Source organism: Podarcis liolepis (genome assembly GCF_965112155.1).
Source record: "Podarcis liolepis genome assembly, chromosome: 6".
Classification (NCBI taxonomy): Eukaryota; Metazoa; Chordata; class Lepidosauria; order Squamata; family Lacertidae; genus Podarcis; species Podarcis liolepis.
This window is the reverse complement of record NC_139559.1, coordinates 39,263,776-39,282,867: the sequence shown is the minus strand read 5'-3', so window position 1 is coordinate 39,282,867 and position 19,092 is coordinate 39,263,776. Positions and strand designations below refer to the sequence as shown.

Sequence of the window (19,092 nt, the reverse complement as noted above, 5' to 3'; positions counted from 1 at the left end):
AGGGTCAGGGTCAGACTCTGGTGAAATAGAGCTAAAAATAAATATTCTGAAGTCACACGAAGTTCTAGAATAGGCAGGTTTGGTGGATCAGAAACCTGAGAGTGAGATTTAAGTATTTCAGTCAAGTGTTATGTTTTCTATGTTTTATGTATATTCAGCCAAGGTAAGCAGCAACAAGCTATCAGTGGTCAGAAATCTAGGGTCCCAACCATGGATCCATTTATGAAACTCTGCAATTCTCAGATGATAGCTCCATGTGTAGGCAGAAAGTTAGAAATGAGTCAGTAAATGTTCCACCAGAAGCTTTTATTTAATTTATATATGGCTAGAGTACATTAAAGGGAAAGGGAAAGGGACCGCTGACCATTAGGTCCAGTTGTGGCCAACTCTGGGGTTGCGGAGCTCATCTTGCTTTATTGGCCGAGGGAGCTGGCATACAGCTTCCGGGTCATGTGGCCAGCAGCGCACGGAAACGCTGTTTATCTTTCCGCTGGAGCGGTACCTATCTATCTACTTGCACTTTGATGTGCTTTCGAACTGCTAGGTTGACAGGAGCAGGGACCGAGCAATAAGAGCTCAGCCTGTCGCGGGGATTCGAACCACCAACCTTCTGATCGACAAGTTCTAGGCTCCCGTATATATATATATATATATATATATATATATATATATATAATGGTATACAGGCAGTAACCATTTTTTGTGTCTGTGTGGGGGGGTCCCTTTTCTGACCCTCATGAGCATTGGCGGAGTGCACATAAGCATGCCCCGTTCCGCCCTGTTTTCAGGCCACTTTGGGTTGGCAGAGACGAGCATGTGCGTGATTGCTTGTCAATCAGATGCACGTAAAATAGTCACTGCCTGTAATATGTTTGTGTTTCTCTAACTGCTGTAAGTCACTTGAAAACAAGTCATTTGGTACCAAGCAGCTAACAAGTCTAATAAATAACAGTAGTAATAATAATGAGAGAATGTTGAAAATTCTTTGCGTATGTTTTCTAAGTGATCTTTATGGTTGTATCAAATGGTAGTCCTATTCAGAGCAGAGTTACTCATATTGTTACAAAGGTTACGCGCCACCCTCAATCTTTCTTGAGAGGTACAGTGGTACCTCAGGTTACAAATGCTTAGGGTTATAAACGCTTCAGGTTAACAGACTCTGCTAACCTGGAAGTAGTACCTCGGGTTAAGAACTTTACTTCAGAATGAGAACATAAATTGCGCGGTGGCACGGTGGTACCGGGAGGCCCCATTAGCTAACGTGGTACCTCAGGTTAAGAACAGTTTCATGTTAAGAACGGACCTCCGGAACAAATTAAGTTATTAACCAGAGGTACCACTGTAGAAAGATTCCAGGGACTCCAGGGTTGTGTTCCCACTGGGAATTAAGATGTGGATGAGACTGTTGGGTCTTTAAGAAATATGGTTTATTAACACATAATCACAACTTGTGCAGAGAGTGCAGAGTTTACAGCATTCGCATCTCAGGAGTGGCTGGTTTTTCACAGGAGCTCAGCATTGCATTCAGAGGCTTTCTGAGTGTCACACCTCAGCCTCCCACATGGAGTTCTCACCACTTCCTGCTTCTCCTTCCCAGAGGTCCCATGCCAAGTAACTCCTCCCCTTCTCTCTGCTATTCCAAGCCTTTGAAGCGTCACACTTTTCCTGCAACCTATGTCATCGCTCAGTGTAAACTTGGCAACCTCCATTGGCAGAGACCCAAGGATTTCTCTATAATGGGCCATCAACATCTTTTGCCATCTATCCCAGGTGATGCCTTGGCATGGAAATGGAGTTTCGCCTGTTATTTTTTCAATGGATTGGCATCTTCCCTTCAATACAGTGGAATCTTGGGTTGTGGATGTAATCCGTGATGAAGGGACGTCCGCAACCCGCAGCGTTCGCATCCTGAAGCACCATGTCTGCGCAGGCGCCAGCATGATCTGGCGCTTCTGCACATGTGCGAAGGGCAAAACCCAGAAGTAACCCGTTCCAGTACTTCCGGGTTTCCCGCGGTCCGCAAACCGAAAACACGTAACCTGAAGTGGCCGTAACATGGGGTATGACTGTACTCAAAAAAATCAGTTAAATCCTACTCCTTTATTACTTTCTAACATTCACTAACTCTAGCAGTTATGGGTGCCCTTGCACCCTCAAACTCTGTAGCCCCAGATCTGTAACAATTTTAATGAGCATTGCTAGCTTAGGTTGATTAATTTCAATAGGTCTACTCCAAGTAAGACTTGGTTGGATACAACCCTTTGTTGTTGTTGTTACGCCCATATTGCAGGTGGGGAGCTGAAGTTGAGTAAGATTGGCTTGCCGGAGGCCACTGAATGAACTAGTGATAGAGGCAAAATTTTAATTCAAGACTTCCTGGCTCAGCTGGCTCAGTCTTTTACCCATTATGATATAATAACCTTTGTGGTTTTCATTATTCTCCTGTCATTTTTTATATATGTAACTTTATTCCCATCATGCCTTCACAGCATGGTTTGGGGCAAATGATTCCTAAGAGAACAACAAACTTAATGCTCCCAAGTGTACATCAGGGAAAACATCTGTTTTTGAAGGGATTATGTCATCTGGCAAATGCTCTTTGCCCATTTTTCCGGTTATGTTCAAGATCCAGATTTCAATCTCCAACCAAAACATGAGATTGTTAATATTTGCCCATTATAGAGAGAACTGGAATCCACAACAAAAGATTACAGCATTTTCTTGAGATAAGGTTGGATTCATGGGAAACTTTTATTAGAACTTGGCCTATCAAATTAACTCGACTTGCACATTCTTGCCACTGGCCTTTTTATTCTGTTCTATCAACGGTTTACACTGAGCTGAATAGAATTGGTAGCAGCTAAGTGGTATTTTCTGTTGATGCATGGTTCAAACACTATCACTCACATGCATAATATTGCTTTGCTTGCACAAGTAATGTAGTTTTTTTGTGTCAAGACCATCTGACTTGGAGTAATCTGTATCACACAAACTTTACCCAAGAGAACCTCGACACATTCCCAACTGGCAGCCAGATAGTCAACTGATTCCTCCCTCAAACAATAGAAATGATACAGCTGAAATAAACAACCTCCCTGGCCTGATAAATCACACTTGATCAGGCTGTGATCATTACAAATTTGATCTTGAATTTTCCAGTCCTATAAAGGTTTAAAGTGCCTGGTCCTCTATAGGACGTCATAATCCCCAGGGGTGCACAGGATTTTCTGGGCTCGGTATGCTGTGGATTAGGCTTTCCATCTCACAAGAGATCACACATTGTTTTGTATGATTTGTTTCTTATGCATATTTATGTAAATTTGTATTCTCTTTTGCAGGTGGGGGTGGCAGGTCTTCCAAATAAATTGGAGGCCACATACAAGTAATAAGATATCTGACCAACTGATCCAATCTGATCGACATATAAAATCATTTCCACAACTATATCTCCATTTTAGAATATAAGCTTAGCTTGTTGAATGTCTGCCTGCAAATCCACTTGTTGCTGTTATAGCCCCCACCCTCAACTGCATTTCCCTTTAGAAGGGGGAAGACAGGGTGGAGGGGGGGGAACTTCATTTCTTGAGTGCAAGTCCTTCCATGGGGCTTTCTCTGACAGGGCTTCTTAGGTGAATCCTGCCCCCTCAGGGTAGCAATCACTCCTCTACCAGGGAATATGAACAGCAGCTTCAAAATGAACCAGAAAGCTCCTTCAGAATGACCCAGGCAGCCATTCTTCTGTATGCATTTCAAGAAAAACTAGAGTCACGGACACACTCACCTCAAGGAAGAACTCAAAATGACTTCAAAATGAACTAAGAAGTTCCTTCTCCATTGTCTGGAGAAGATGTTTCCTGATTCATTCCATCTGCCCTGAGGCACTCAGCTCTGAATTGTTCTATAGCACATGCCAATCAATCATAGCTATGGCTTAACTCATTGGCTAAAAAAATCCTCCAAACTGGGAGCAGGCTTGTTTCTCAGAAAGCAGTTGGAGAGAATGGTATGTTTGGCACCCCCAAACTCACCCCTCCAGATGTTTTGGGACTACAACTCCCATCATCCCTAGCTAACAGGACCAGTGGTAAGGGATGATGGGAATTGCAGTCCCAAAACATCTGGAGGGCGAGTTTGGGGATGCCTGCTATAGACTTTGCTTAAAATTGAAAGGTCAAAGTCTAGTTTGGGCCCAGTACAGCAAAATACTCCCCCCTCCAACAACATGGTGGTCCTGATCTTTCTCTGGAATCAGACTCCTGCTGATATTCGTTTATAGGACTAGAACTCAGGGTCACCCCAATGGTGCTGACTGGAAAAGGTTCAGCCAACATATAATTTAGTAGTCATCACCCACATTTAACCCCAACCTACTACTACTTGAGACCCATTTCTCTCTCTCTCTCTCTCTCTCTCTCTCTCTCTCTCTCTCCACTACATATCTCCATCTTCCCTCACCTCCATGATCTGTCTTCATGCCTCCAGCTTTCTGCTTTACACTCTCTTTCCAACTTCTCTTTAAAATGTAGTTGTGACAAGAGCAAGAGGAGTAAAAATACAAATTATTAGAATCATCGCTGCCACTGTCGTTTTTAATTTGATGTTTTGTTTTTTTGTATTTGCAAATTTCATTAAAGAAAACAAATGTAGTTGTGTCCTATCTAAATTTTGGTGAAACTGCAAATTATGTAATTAACTTGTGCAGCTCAATATCACAAGGCATAGCGATGGCCACTAGTTCAAGCCTGGTCTATATGCAGCTGAATTAAGTGACAGAGTAGCATTTTTCTACTTTAAGTTACAGGGGATTGGTGTATGTGTGTGTCATTTTTTAATGCTTCCCCATGTTACAAAGGAACAAAACAGCAAACAAACAAGCAAACAAACATCTTCTTTAAACAAACACTCCAGCACATCAGGAAGAAAGACTCCAGCCCAGCTGTCTCCCACTTGAAAGGATCTTTTTAGATAGGCAGGTTCCAAGCCCAAGTATCAGACCAGTTAAAATATATATGCAGCAAACTTCACTATCACTACAAATGGCTTTTGGGGGGGCATTATTTGTCACAGAATACTTTATGCCTGGGAAAATGGAAGTTAAAATAAAACCTAGTCAAACTGTTCCCATAAACATTAGTTTGATAGGTTTGAGGAAAAACACTCCTCTGTAGTGTTTTTCCTTTGCTGTGGAAAGAACTCTTGAAAGAATGTCAGAGTTTCCTCTGTACAGAACAGAGATATAAAGCAGTTTACTGGGAAAGGGCAACAGGAAAACAGAGGAGTACCTCAGCCTATTCTATCTACGCACAACTCAGATGCAGTTATCAGTTTTCTCAGAAATAGCAGCTCAGACTAGCAATGGGCAAATCTGTCACTTTTGGTTTATCTGAGTTCCCATTTTTCCATACTTAAGTTTAGTTCTCCACATTACAACATCACTTTGTGAAAAATATTTTTAGAAGTCCTCATGAATCCGTTAGCATTTTAGGACTATTTCCCCCCAACATACACATTTTTGTATGCAGATTTGCCTAATATGCACAGTTTTGTGAAACAGTTTCCCGTAATATAATGTATTTGCTTATGCTATTTCTACTAATGCATGCATTTTACCCTAGTAAATGCATTTTTGCACACATAACTTGGTTGGAAAATTTCATTACAAAATTCAGAAAAGTGTGAATTTCAAAGGATGGCTGAGGGCAATGTCAATTTTTATGAATACATTAAATCTGGAACTTTTCCTAATGACATTGATTCTGCATAATATTTATTGTTATTGATTAAAATCATTGTTAGGCCACAATAACCAGAGATGGCAAGAGCCTGTATTGACTATCGGTGATAACCTAGGGATGAGGAGGTATGTTTCCAGTTGCTGACAAAAGCAACTAGCAGTTGGTGCCTGCCTAATCTCCGGTGCCACCACAGTGAGAGTCCTTCTATGCACCACTCTGAAGTGGACATCTGCAGGCCACAGTATAGTTAATAGGGTCTACTCTACTCTTCACAGTAGTTTCAGAAGTTTGTATTCGTGTCTGTGTTGAGTACGTGTTAGGAGCACCCCTAACAGGGCATCCCTCCGGCCAGAGAGCTATTGTTGTTGTTGCATGAATAGTATAGTTTCATATGCCCATCTCTGACTTTAGAATACAGAGTTTACTCTTAAACTTTTCCATTTCCAGCTGGATAATCCAATAAATTTAGGTGGATGTTAATGTTAAAGTTACAAGAAAGGAAATTCCAACTAAACATCAGGAAGAACTTTCTGACAGTAAGAGCTGTTTGACAGTGGAACAAACTCCCACAAGAGATATTCTCCCTCCTTGGAGGTTTCTAAGCAGAGGTTCTATGGCCATCTGTCATGTATAATCTAGTTAGATTCCTGCACTGCAGGGGGTTGGACTAGATGACCCTTGGGATTCATTCCAACTCTACAATTCTATAATTTGTTGATCCCCATCTTCACCTTGTTAATTGTGCAAATTATAAAACTCCTCGTTGACATGTATTTCATTATTAATTATCAATTAACCATCAATTTGACCATTATATGAACTCTGTGTTCTGAAACATTAGCATGAGCACATTCAGACCTATTAATTATGTTATTAAAAGCACTTAGAAGCCAAAACCGGTATCAGTATCGCTAGTGATTTAAAGGCTAAGGGAATGTGCACAACTATATAAAAAGATGAGATAAATCATTTGGGGCAGAATTGGAATCTTCACTCAAAGTGCAACTTCAATACAAAGAATCAAAGCTTAGCAGCCAGATCTAATGGCAGTGCCATTAATTTCAATATATAAATTATGGCAGTATTACAGGGCTGCAATGCTGCCTGACTGGCTGAAAAGGTAACACAGATATTTAGGATAAAGTTTTACATGATGATAATCAGCCCTGAAAATTTACACACCACTGAACACCAAAGCAGTACAGCAAACAGATAAATAGAATTAGGGTATAGCTAGCCTGAATTTTGTGATCATGAAACAAAATGTACTGTATTACATCTACACATATGCATGCTATTCGTTTTCCTGCTGATATTTCATCCACTAGGTGGCTCCAGTACTAAACTGTAAAGTCCCTGAGGAGTTTATTTCAACAGATGTTCAGCATAGTTCTCCTTGATATGCTTCCAGTATATGTAAACAGGCATAAATTCAAGTTTGTGTGTTTGTGCTTTACAGGACAGAAGCCAATAACACAGTAAGATTAAGAATCCCATCCCAATGCCACTTTCCATTGCTACGAAGCAGCAGGAGTTTATTCCACAGCAGCTCCTTCCTCTAAAGAAGGGTGGATAAGCTGTGGCCCTACAGATGTTTTTAAACTCCAAAGCAATTATTTTACTTTGACTGCAACACCCAGGGGCCCTGGGATAAGGTGCCCTCACTGATCCACCCTCTTTGAGGACACCCACCTTGTCCTAGCCAGTCACTCCTCGTTTTCTTGCCCCTTTATTCTGGATCCACTCAGTATAACTATGCAGAGAAGAACTCTGCATAGCAGCAGCAGCAGCAGCAGAGAAGGACTGAAAGGCAAGGGGAGGGTGCTGTTCCACCTCTTCATTCATTACTGCAAGCACACTCAGAGAGCGAAAGTGGTGTCAGGCTTCAAGTGGACACCGAGGAACCTCTGCATTAGCTCTGTCTTCCCTGATCTTAGAAGCCATCTGAGCCTCCTTGCCCACTAAAATATGCTGGGAAGCCCTTGCTTAGATTTCCCTTAATCTTGAAGAGTCAGAATGCTTGGGAATATAGCAGACCCCTTTTTATTGTGTTCACCATACTCTGGGAGAATTTATCTAGTAAGACTCAACAGCACCTTAACAAATATAAATGAAATTGTTCCTTTTAAGACTTGATTAAGGCTGCATTCCTAACACACTGATTTGGAATGGGGAATAAATCCCACTTAACTCAGTGGAATTTAGTTCTGAATACACATGGATAAGAATTAGATGTAGCGCTATTTATTTCAGAAGAAGATGTTGAGATTATTATTATTATTTAAATGATCCTCCCCAAATTATTATTTGTTAGCTCACTTGAGTATAGAATGTGGGGTATAAATTTTAATTAAGAATAATGTTCACCTGTCTGTTTTTCTGCAATTGCTTTTCTGCACTCCTTAATCCTTCTCCAAAACATTCTTTGCTTTATTTCTCCTTCTCTGGACATGTGAATGAAACTTCCATCTTAAGCAGGCTTAGTTGGAGGACATCTCATTTAACATGGTGGTACTTAGTACTGAGTAAATATGCATAGGATTTCACAAGACTGAAATTCTTTGCATTCTTTGCATAGTGGCACGTATTTCAAAGTAAACATGTATAGGATTGTGTTGTAAACCATCCCCTTCTCTGCACATCCCAGCCTCCACCTTGCACCATACAACAGTCCCAACTGAGATATTTTTTGGGGGCAGAAAGTATTCTCTTTCCAACCAAAAGAAAACACTGGCAACAACTTCTAGTTTAATTATATTTTTATATGTGTTGGAAGCCACCCAGAGTAGCTGGGGCAAACCAGCCAGATGGGTGGGGTCCAAATAATAAAAGTATTATTATTATTATTATTATTATTATTATTATTATTATTATTGCTGCTAAGTAACAGGGGAACACATTTCTCCCACTGTCAAACCCTCATGTTTAAGAGCCGCACCAACGATAAAGTAAAATTTAATAAAAAGTAAGTACTTAAAAAAAGAGGCTAAATACAGTGTCCTGGGAGATAGAAGATGGATTAAGCCAGGTGAATTAAAGGCAAGAAGATGACATTGGATTGTCTTAAAACACACACACACAAAAAAACTTTTAACTGGATTTTATCTGTTTATATTGTATCCTGTTAAGTCACAGTTAAGTTGTTTATATTGTATTCTGTTATGTCACAGATGTAAAGTTAAGTTGCTTTTTCATAAAGTGACTAACAAATAATAAGAATGGTAGTAGTAGTAGTAATGGTAAGAGAAGGAACTCAGATCACCCATGAAAAACTAAACTGCACAAATATTAATTCAAAACATAAAACAATGGAGGATGGGCACCACTTTTTCCTTTTTCCAAGTTGGGACAGACACCAGGCTCTTCCCAAAAGCCTTTTTCCACCCTGTCAATTCTTTATGGTCTGGTTGTTACTTACACAAGAGTATTCCTCATTGATTTCCAAGCATATCACTTCAGTGGTCTTAACGTTCTTGATATTGAGGCAAGTGATGTTAACCTGACAAAAAGAAACAGAAGAAGCACTGTCATTGTGGCAGGAGGAGTGGGTACATAATCATGCTCAGCGCAGGGGTAGAGAATCTTTTTGGCCCGGAGCCTTATCTCTCTCTCTCTCTCCCCCCCCCCCATCTTGTGGGGCAACTTTGATAGCTTGGTGGGAGAAGTTGATCTGCAGTATGGTGGGAGCACCCAGTGGGACTGGACTCTTTGCTCACCAGCTGATGAATGGACAGTTCAGTCCTGCTCTCTCCAGGGGTCTGCTTTGCCAGGGTGTTCCCCACAGGAAATGCACTGATGAAGCAGCACCCCACAGGATTGAATGCCGCTGCCCTACTCACTGGCAGGTGGGAATGGTTTGGGGGAAAAGGCCTTTCGGGCCAAATATGTACCTTCTGGTGGGCTAACATGAGCTAAGTAGCTGGAAGCTGCCCATCCTTGGGTTTAGTAATAGGAAATGTTTGCATTCCACTAGAGGTGTTCCAGATGGACAAACCATCCAATCAACCCATTTTTTAAAACTGTCATCCCAGTGGAACCACCCCCATTCCAGTGATTTTACTTGGAGTCGATAGAGAAACAGAATATAGAGTTGCAATTTGCAGACGCTTTCCAATAGGACTGAAACAATGAATTGGTTAGTTAGTGGGATTAGCTTTGAATATAGAAATCTGATTGTCATACTATTTCATTGCACCCAAAGCAGCAATCTAAATCCTTCATACTTCTTACCATCGCACTATGGTCACCAGCTTCAGTTGCAGTAGGTGTACCGGTATTTGAAAAAGTATGCTTTGGCAGCTCTGTAGAAGTAGATGTCAGAAGTGGTGTTGAAGTTGTGTTTTGAGTTGTCTCATTTCTGGAACTGCCCTGTGTTGTAGATGCTTGCACTGTTGTATTTGAAGTGGGTTTTGTGGTGAGTGTTTCAGGGGTGGTGACATTTGTACCATTTGTTGCCTCAGTTGAAAATATTTGATCTACAAGGAAGAACACACAGACACACTTGGAATGCCTGAAAAGTTCTAAAACCAAACCATGTCTCTGCATTTACTGGAACCTGTCTTGATAAATGGCATCAGGATTGTGTCATGTCTCCAGAAGCACAGCAGATTTACTTCCGGATGACATAAATATGGGAAATAGCGCAAGGGGAAAGCGTCAAAACACTCACCATCCTAACCCCTGGGAGCACTTTGCCAATCCAACCCCACCCTGCTGCTTGAAACTAAAAGCAAAAACAATCCCCAAAGCAAAACATGGGATATAATGCCATGGCTCTCCCTTTATTTTATCTAGTTTGGTCCTGTTGTCAACTTGGGTACAGTAGGTGGGGAGGGACCAATTCACCCAAGTGCCTGGCTGATTAATAATAATAATAATAATAATAATAATAATAATAATAATTTTATTTATATCCCACCCATCTGGCTGGGTTTCCCCAGGCACATCTTTAAAAGCAACAACACCCCAGTTAACTTAATTAGTGCTAAAGCACTTCAAGAGTGATGCCCAATTACTGCCAATGAAATGTCACAGCCCAAATTGTTTACTGCTTGTTCTGGATCAGACATACAGATTGGCCAAAATAAAGGTGGCTAGAAAAGCCATTTTTAGTAGTATTATAACAGTATAAAGTTGGCTCATTTATTTAAGCAGAAGTGCACTATTTTTTATTTTTTAAAAAATATATAGCCAGGAAAGTGCTTTCGCACTAATTAATATATTTATAAAAAACAAAAAAACACAAGTACATAAAATTTAACACTCACTAAAAGATGCACTGAAAGTGTGCTGAGTGGCTGATTCATCAAGGCAAATGTGGAAAGTATGCCTCTTAGATGGAAGAACAGTGCTGAGAATCAGCCATACTCTTGCCACCATATGCTGCACCACACCTTTCCCTTCCTCTTCTTGGTAAGCAGCCATGACCTGCAGTGTTGGGAAACTGAGAGAGCCCCACCCACGCTGCCCTACTTGGCCACTTTACTGTCCTGTCCCGTCCCACCCCCACCCTCCAATACATCAGATTTTCTCTGGTCTGAGAAAATATGAGAGAAGTACTGGGAAAACACAGGAGGACAATAATTTGATGGTGCAATTGTGTGGACATCCCATTAGAAAGGGAATAAATGATGCAGGGAGATTCCATGCTAAATGTCTAGTAAAGAATCATCCTAAGTATCAAGCCAATACCAGTGCCTTTTTACCTGTTGATTTAGTAGTTGAGATGGAGAAGTTCCCAGATGGCAATTCTGTTGTGTTGCTGCTTGTCAATGGCTGTGTTGTATTGCTGGGTATTACTGCAGAACTCTCTGAAGCTGGTGCAGTAGTTGATATGGCTTCATTACCAGCAGCTTAATCATATGGAAAAGTAAGGAAAAGGATTTATAGCTCAACAGCACTGTAGGTCATTGAGTCTCTGGTGGGGCTCAGAATAGAAGTGCTGCAAAGAAGACCGCCTTGTTCCTAGCTGCATGTTCATTATTTAATGCACTGCAGGTGTGGAAGAGCCATCACAGTCCAGACACCACAGAAAGAGGTTTCTTGTCACCAAAATGGAGAGAATTAGCATTGTCCCCAACAAAAATCAAAGTTTCCTGTGCTCCTTTTATAGTTTGGCACCACATGAAACTGAAACAGACTATTGTTATTCTAATTTATTTTATATATAGAATCATAGAATTGTAGAGTTGGAAGGGACCACAAGGGCCATCGAGTCCAACTCTCTGCAATGCAGCAATATTTTGCCCAACATGGGGCACAAACCCACGACCCTGATATTAAGAATCTCGTGCTCTACAAAATGAGTCACCCTTATGTCCATGCACATCAAACTTTACCAAGAACGGGATTGATAGGTTCCAACCCTAGGGAATTACAATCTAAAATAAACACAGGCAAACAACGGGGGTGGGGGTGGGGAGAATGGAGGCACAGGTAAAAACATACTATTGTTTAAATTACTCATACTGTAGCTTAGTTACAATAGGTTATTGACTGTTTCAAAGGCTCCCTGTAAAAAGTAGGTTTAAAAGTAGAGCTTGAAGGCAGATAGACAGGTAGTCATTTGGTGGCATTCTGGAAGGCAGTTCCTTTTATAAGGACCTGGAAGAGAGAAAGGGCATAATCACTTCAGGGTGTTAGAGAACCCTGGATAGTTGAAAATGATGAAGCTGGGTGGGCAAAGGTTGCAGGAAGGGATGTGATGGAATATAAGATTGAATAGATAAGAGAGGCAAAGCTATGGGGGGTTATGAAGTTAAGGACAAGCAACTTGTGCAGTATCTGTAAGGAGACAGCAACCCAATGTAGAGATGGAAGGAGAAGTGTCGATGTCATACTGTCCAAGTGATGAAAGAGCTGAATAATTCCACCAGCCAAGTGGATCAAGGGAAGATGAGAGACAAGAAGTAGTCAAGGCAGGCGAGAGATGACAAGGCCAGGACTTTGCCATAATCTGTCAACACCTTAGATAAAAAAGGGCTGCCTTGTTTTTCTTTTAGACAATTTATTAATAGTGAAACTAATTACAAACACTACTAGCAGAGGCCATTCAAACTTGGCATGTTTGATGGAGACAAATGCTGTTTTCTTCCTTAAGTAAGCCTTTTTGAACTACCTTTTCTTTCAACATGAGGACCGGTTTGTCTCAGAGGCAGGGACCCCCAGATCTTTTAACACAGGCAGCAAGAAAATAAGTTTAAAATCTCCTTCCTTCTCCTCCTTGTATTTTGCAAAAGCTGCATTTTTGTTCCTTTTAAAATATGACAATTACACGTTCCAACTAGTGAATGGTGATTCTGATATATTTCAAGACTTCCTGTACTATACATTGCTTTTATAAATTCCTCAGTAATTATTTTATTATTATTTTTGTTCTATTCATTAAATTTCTATACTGCCCTTCATCCAAAGATATAAAAAGACATACCATAATAACAAGCAAAAAGAATAACCCCACCACCCAAACACAGTTTAAAAGGCTATAAGCAAAGGCCTTGGATATTTATTATTTCATTTAATATAGCAGTAGAGAAGAGAAATCAGTTAAATGCATTTTAGTTTGAATATGGGCAGTAGTTTTGAGGGAAATTTTAATTCTGTCCCCCCATACCACCCTGTTCTCTCTTCAGGTCAAAAGGTTAGAACAAGAACAATAAATCAATTATTTCCCAGTGTTTCAGTAAGTTGTTTATTTATACCCACCAGCCTTATTAAAAGAACAGTCTGTTGTGCAAGAGGATACACTCTCTCTGCCAAGAATTCTGGATTATCTTAAAATTAATCTAGAACAAATATTCAGAGCCAAGCGCCTGAAACAGCATGATTGATGTATTAGATAACACTACCCAGGATGTGTGTATTTCATATGGTTGCAGGCTCACCATACCTGAGTTGGTCCAAAACTCTCAGTGCCTTAGTGGGCACATACCCCCACCTCACATCAAGGTGCATAGTACCCAAAGGCTATCAAGTTATTTTGGCATCTAAGGCAGAAAATTCCACAAGCTCCTCTCATTGGACACTAAAAATACAATTATGATAAATTAAATAATTACTGCTTTGCTGCCCTTTTGAGACACCAAAAATAATCTACCTGAGACTTATTTATAGCAGAACAAAGTTGGCACCTCTATGCTGTTTAGTGCTCCCATACTTCAGCTATTGAACAAATGGAATGATACCCTTTGCTGAGCATCCTACACCATTTCAGAGTAGATTCTTTGGGCCAAACTAGATTTGACAGCAGAAGGTCCATGAGCACGTCTTCTGCAGTTGTTAAGGATGTATGTGTGTATGTATGTGTATTCTTGATGTTATTTATCAGAGGCTGAAAACAAGGCTAAGGGGTTCAGTGTGACCTTTGAGATGCTAGGCAAATAGAAACAAGACAAAAAGGGATGTTGGGATCTGAGGAAGCAGATGTGTGCAAATACTGACACAGTTGACCAAACATGACTGTTAAACCCCAGACAGTCCTTCTGAAACCTGTCTTCAAGGCTAGACAACTACACACAGGGCTTTTGGGACTAAAAACAGCCCTATAAGAACCCCACCACCCAAGAAGCAAAGAACTGTGGCAGCACCTGGCAGAGGAGGGCAAAGGAGCAATTGTCGAGTGGAAGAAGAACAGCATGCCAAAGAGATTGACCAAGATGTGGCTAGGGCCATGGGGCAGTCACCATTGACCTCAGAACTGTGTAAAGATTGAACAAATCCGACAGCAAATCAGAGGGCAACAGGGAAAGCCAAAGCAGCGTGTGCACTGCCAGAATCTCTGCCCTTGTTTACATCAGCTGTATTAAAGGTTGGCCACCTTTAATCGTGTGCTTGCATAAGTATCCTGAACCTAAGCCATTTAGGGCTTTAAAGATAATCATCAACACTTTGGATTGTGCTTGGAAGCACCACCTGGAGGCCTCCCATAAGCAAGCACCCACCTTTATTCTCGCTGCTTCATTCTGGACAATTGCAATTTCTGAAGACTCTTCAAATGGAGTCTCATGTAGAGTACATTGCAATAATCCAATCCAGATGTTTCACCTTGGCTGAAGGAGAAAGGCTTAAAGTCTCTTCTCCCAGCTATGTAACTCCTAATATGAATCAGGCCCACCTGCAGTTGCATTTTTTCTTTTAAAAAACAGTGGGAGATCCAATCACAAATCTCTTGCCATCTCATCTAACTGCGCCCTGTAAAACAATATTATTATGTGCTACATGTTCAAGGACAAATAGACTTGCACAAAGTAACAGCTATCCTTTCCCTCAGGGCTTTCCTCCAGCAAAAATGATATGCGTAGCTAATAGGAGGATTTTCTCCAAGGACAGCTGCTGTATTTTCTTTGGGCATCAATGACTTGTCTATCATGAGACCATAAGACTCTGAGAATGGGCAATTTGTTTCAGCCTGAGTTTGGTCAAAACTAGCATAGGTATAGCCATAAATCAGCAGAAGTATCCATCGGCAAGCGCAATTACAGGGCCAGTGTCCTTTATTGCCATCAGGACTTATTTACACATTGTGTGAGGGATGCGGAAATGATCTACTTTTGATGAAAACTGATGCCAAACCAGGAGAGTAGCAGAAGTGGCAGCTGCAGTAATTATTATTATTCTTTATTAAATTTGTATACTACCTTTCAGGTTTCCAGGGCAGTTCACAACATACAAATACAAAATGAGAACACAAAATACAAAATAAAACAAAAACAAGGCAATAACCCCACTCCCACAAACACATTAAAAAGACAATAGAGTGTTAATTAGCCAAAGGCCTGATTATAGAGAAACATTTTCAACTGACACTTAAAGAAATATAATGAAGGTGCCAGGCGAGCCTCCCTGAAGAGAACATTCCACATGGGGAGCCACTACAGAAAAGGCCCATTCTTGTGTTGCCACCCTCCAGATCTATTGTGGAAGAAGAAGTGCCTCAGATGATGATCATAGGGTCCAGGTCGGTTCCGATGGGGAGATGCGGTCCTTAAGGTACTGCAGTCCTGAGCAGTTATAGGTCAAAACCAGTACTTTGAATTGGGACCAGAAACTAATTGGCAACCAGTGCAGTTGGGTCAGAATCAAACCATCCTACCTCAGTGAGCAACCTAGCTGTCAAATTCTGCACCAGCTAAAATTTCCTAATCATCTTCAGAGGCAGCCCTATGTATAATGCATTGCAGTAATCTAATCTAGAGATTACCACAGCATAGATGACAGAAGTTAGGCTTTCCCAGCCCAGATGGGGGCATAGCTGTGCCACCACCTGAAGCTGATGGAAGGCACTCCATGCTACCAAGGCCACCTGAGCCTCAAGTGACAGCAACGGATTCAGAAGTACCCCCAAACTACAAGTGTAACCCCATCCAGAGCAGGCAACATCCCATCCATCTGCTCTACGGAACCACCCACTGACAGTCCCTCAGTCTTATCTGAATTGAGCTTCAGTTTGCTGGCTCTCATCCAGTCCATTACCAAGACAAGACAACAGTTCAGCACATCTACTGCCACACCTGCAGATGTAAAGGAAAAGTAGAGCCAGGGCTTTTTTCAGATGGAATTCAGTTCCAGCACCTCTCAGGTGGGCACCATTGCCATATAACAGAATAAGGAAAGTATTCATGTTAAGTTCTGGCACCTCTTTCCCTAGAAAAATAGCACTGAATATAGCTGGGTGTAATCAGCATATTGCCGACTAAAACATTCCAAATTTTCAGATAACCCCACTCAACGATTTCATGTAGATGTAAAACAGCACAGGGGATAAAACTGAACCCCAAGGAACCCCAAATTGAAGGCTCCACAGGGCTGAAGAGCACTCCCCAAGCATCACTGTCTGGAAACGTCCATCCAAATAGGACTAGACTCACCACAGATTGGGGCCACTCACACTCAATTCGGACAGCCACTTCAGAAGGATACCATGGTCAATGGTATCGAAAGCTGCTGAGAGGCTGAGGATAATTAACAGATACACAGTTTCCCACATCCCACACATTAACAGGGACACATTTTCCCATCTCTCTCCCAACAGTGATCATCATGCAGGGTGACCATTTTCTGCACCAAAACTAGACCTACACCACATTTGAAATTGATCTAGAAAATCTGTTTCCTCCGAGAGCACCTGAATTTGATCCATGTCCACCCGCTCAATAATCTTGTCCAAGAAGGGGAGACTGGCAACTGGCCAGTAGTTAGCTAGATTTTCCAAATCCAGGGAGGGTTTCTTAGGAGTGGTTTGACAGCTGCCTCCTTCAAGCAGGCAGGGACCACTTCTCTTGAAGGAGGCACTGATCACTTCCCTGGCCCAGCCAGCTGTCCCCTCCCTGCTAGTTTTGATCAGCCACGAGGGGCAAGGGTCCAGAGCAAGTGGTCACCTTGACTGATTGAAGCACCTTGTCCACATCCTCAAGCAAGCCTTACCAACTGAAACTCATCAGAAACAGCAAGACTAGAAAGTGCTCTGGACTCTCCTTCAGATTCATCTGCTGTAAGAGTCAAGATCCTGGTGGATGCAAGCGATTTTATCCTCAAAATGCTTTGCAAACAACTTACAGCAAGCTACCATCAGTTTTGTCACCTCCTTCGGGTCAGACTGTAAGAGGCCCCACACAACCTGAAAAAGTTCTGCCAGATGGCACAACGAGGATGCAGTGGAGGCAGCAAAGTATGCCACAAGGTGGGCTCGATGATGAGCCCTCACCAGTATTTGATTGCATTCGAACAGAGTTTTCCTCCACTCACGTTCAAACCGCCTCTTAACTTGTTTTCTTGCTTTAAGTTCTGGAATATACCAGAGAGCCAAGTGGGCTCCAGGAAGCAGAAAAGGGCACTCGTGTCAATGGCCCAAACCATTTGGATGTTTTAGAATTCGGCCAGGGCTTCAACAGGAGTGCCCATCATAGATGGAAAATCCCCCAGAGTCGTCAGGAAACTCATTGGGTCCATCAGCCTCTGAGAGCAGTAATGGGCCTTCTGTAGGAGATGTCGAAGAGAAGAAGGCCATGTTCTGCAGTGTCCTCAAGACGAGAAAAATATGCCAAGCATGTTATACTAATGCCATGCTGAGACCTGGCACCCACCTCTGACTATGTTTAGTTTTACACTTTAAATAGTAGCAAGAGAACTGTATCCTGTCTTAAATAACAGAGTATAAGAAAGCCTCAAACAAAAAAGCATATTGAGGGAAAGGAACTATTTAAAATAGCTCTTGCCAATGGCACAAGTACAGTTTACAGTATTTTGTGTGAAGCAGGTCTTTAATCACAAGGGAGGCCTGTGATGTAGTGACTAAAGAAGGATCTGTGCATTCTATTCCTGACTTTGCTAAGAGAGGAGGATGAGCCTTCTATGGATGCTTGCATGCTTCCTTCTCGAAATGGTGGAAACATGTAGGGATCAATTAGCTATCTGTCATTCACCATGGATTGAAGATAAAGAATGCAAAGGAAACACAATACAAATGTGTGTGTGGGGGGGGATAATCAATTACATAGTGTTATGTACCATTTGTGGCCTGAAACCAACAGTGGATATTTATCTTATTAGCTGGGATGCTTTCCTTTCCATACATGGGATAGATAAGAGAACGATGGCAATTGACACACCAGTTTCTGTTGGAATTTTCTGACACCCCCACTTGAAGGCACCCCAGAAACTGCAGGTAGCACCACACACCACTGTCACACTGGGCAGCAATGGGGGATCTTCTTATCACACAGATCCTTAAAACTTTGGACTGGTTGCCAGTGAACTACCAGGTCCAATTCAAGGCCCTTGTAGTTGTGTATAAAGCTCTGAACAAATTAGAAACCTAGAACTTGAAGGAGTGCTTCCAATACCATCAACCCTGCTAGTTGTTTCCTCTATGAGAGCCCTGGAGGGTGGCAATATGCGAATGCAACTTTTCTTTGCTGGCTCCCCACTTGTGGAATGCTCTCCCCAGGAAGCCTTGCCTGGTGCCTTCATTGCATGTCTTTAGGTGCCAGGCAAAAACATTCCCCTTCTTCCAGGCCCTCGGCTAATTAAACAATCTATGTCCTTTTAAACTGTGGGGTGTTTGTTATTATGTTTATGTTTGTTATTATGGCATGTATTTTTGTGTTTTTATATTGTAAACTGCTCTATGATCTTCAAATGAAGGGCATCACAGAAATTTACTAAATAATAATAATAATAATAATAATCAGCAGGAGTTGACTGCTGGTTGGGGCCATAGGACAGATCCCTCTCAGTGGCACTGTCCCATTTACGGAACTTCCTCCCCTGTAAGATATAGCTGACCCGCACAGTAAACATGTTTAGGTGCATTTAAAAACTTCATCCAGGCATTTTGGATGTAAATGCCAATTCTGTAGAC

At 41.6% G+C, this 19,092-nt stretch overlaps 2 protein-coding genes across 4 annotated transcripts in view; one reads left to right on the top strand and one right to left on the bottom strand.

Moving 5' to 3' along the window:
• CD34 (CD34 molecule) overlaps nucleotides 1-19,092 on the bottom strand; it is a 124,993-nt gene that overhangs the window by 9,508 nt on the left and 96,393 nt on the right. For both annotated transcript variants that reach the window (XM_083509050.1, XM_083509049.1), the window contains 3 exons: nucleotides 11,441-11,587; nucleotides 9,966-10,210; nucleotides 9,154-9,234 (listed from right to left, as the gene is read on the bottom strand). In XM_083509050.1, coding sequence (XP_083365176.1) covers nucleotides 9,154-9,234; nucleotides 9,966-10,210; nucleotides 11,441-11,587 — 473 coding nt within the window. The remainder of the gene's footprint in view (nucleotides 1-9,153; nucleotides 9,235-9,965; nucleotides 10,211-11,440; nucleotides 11,588-19,092) is intronic.
• LOC310709442 (uncharacterized protein) overlaps nucleotides 1-19,092 on the top strand; it is a gene marked incomplete at its 5' end in the record, with an annotated part of 116,644 nt that overhangs the window by 53,445 nt on the left and 44,107 nt on the right. The gene's annotated exons all lie outside the window — the stretch shown is intronic.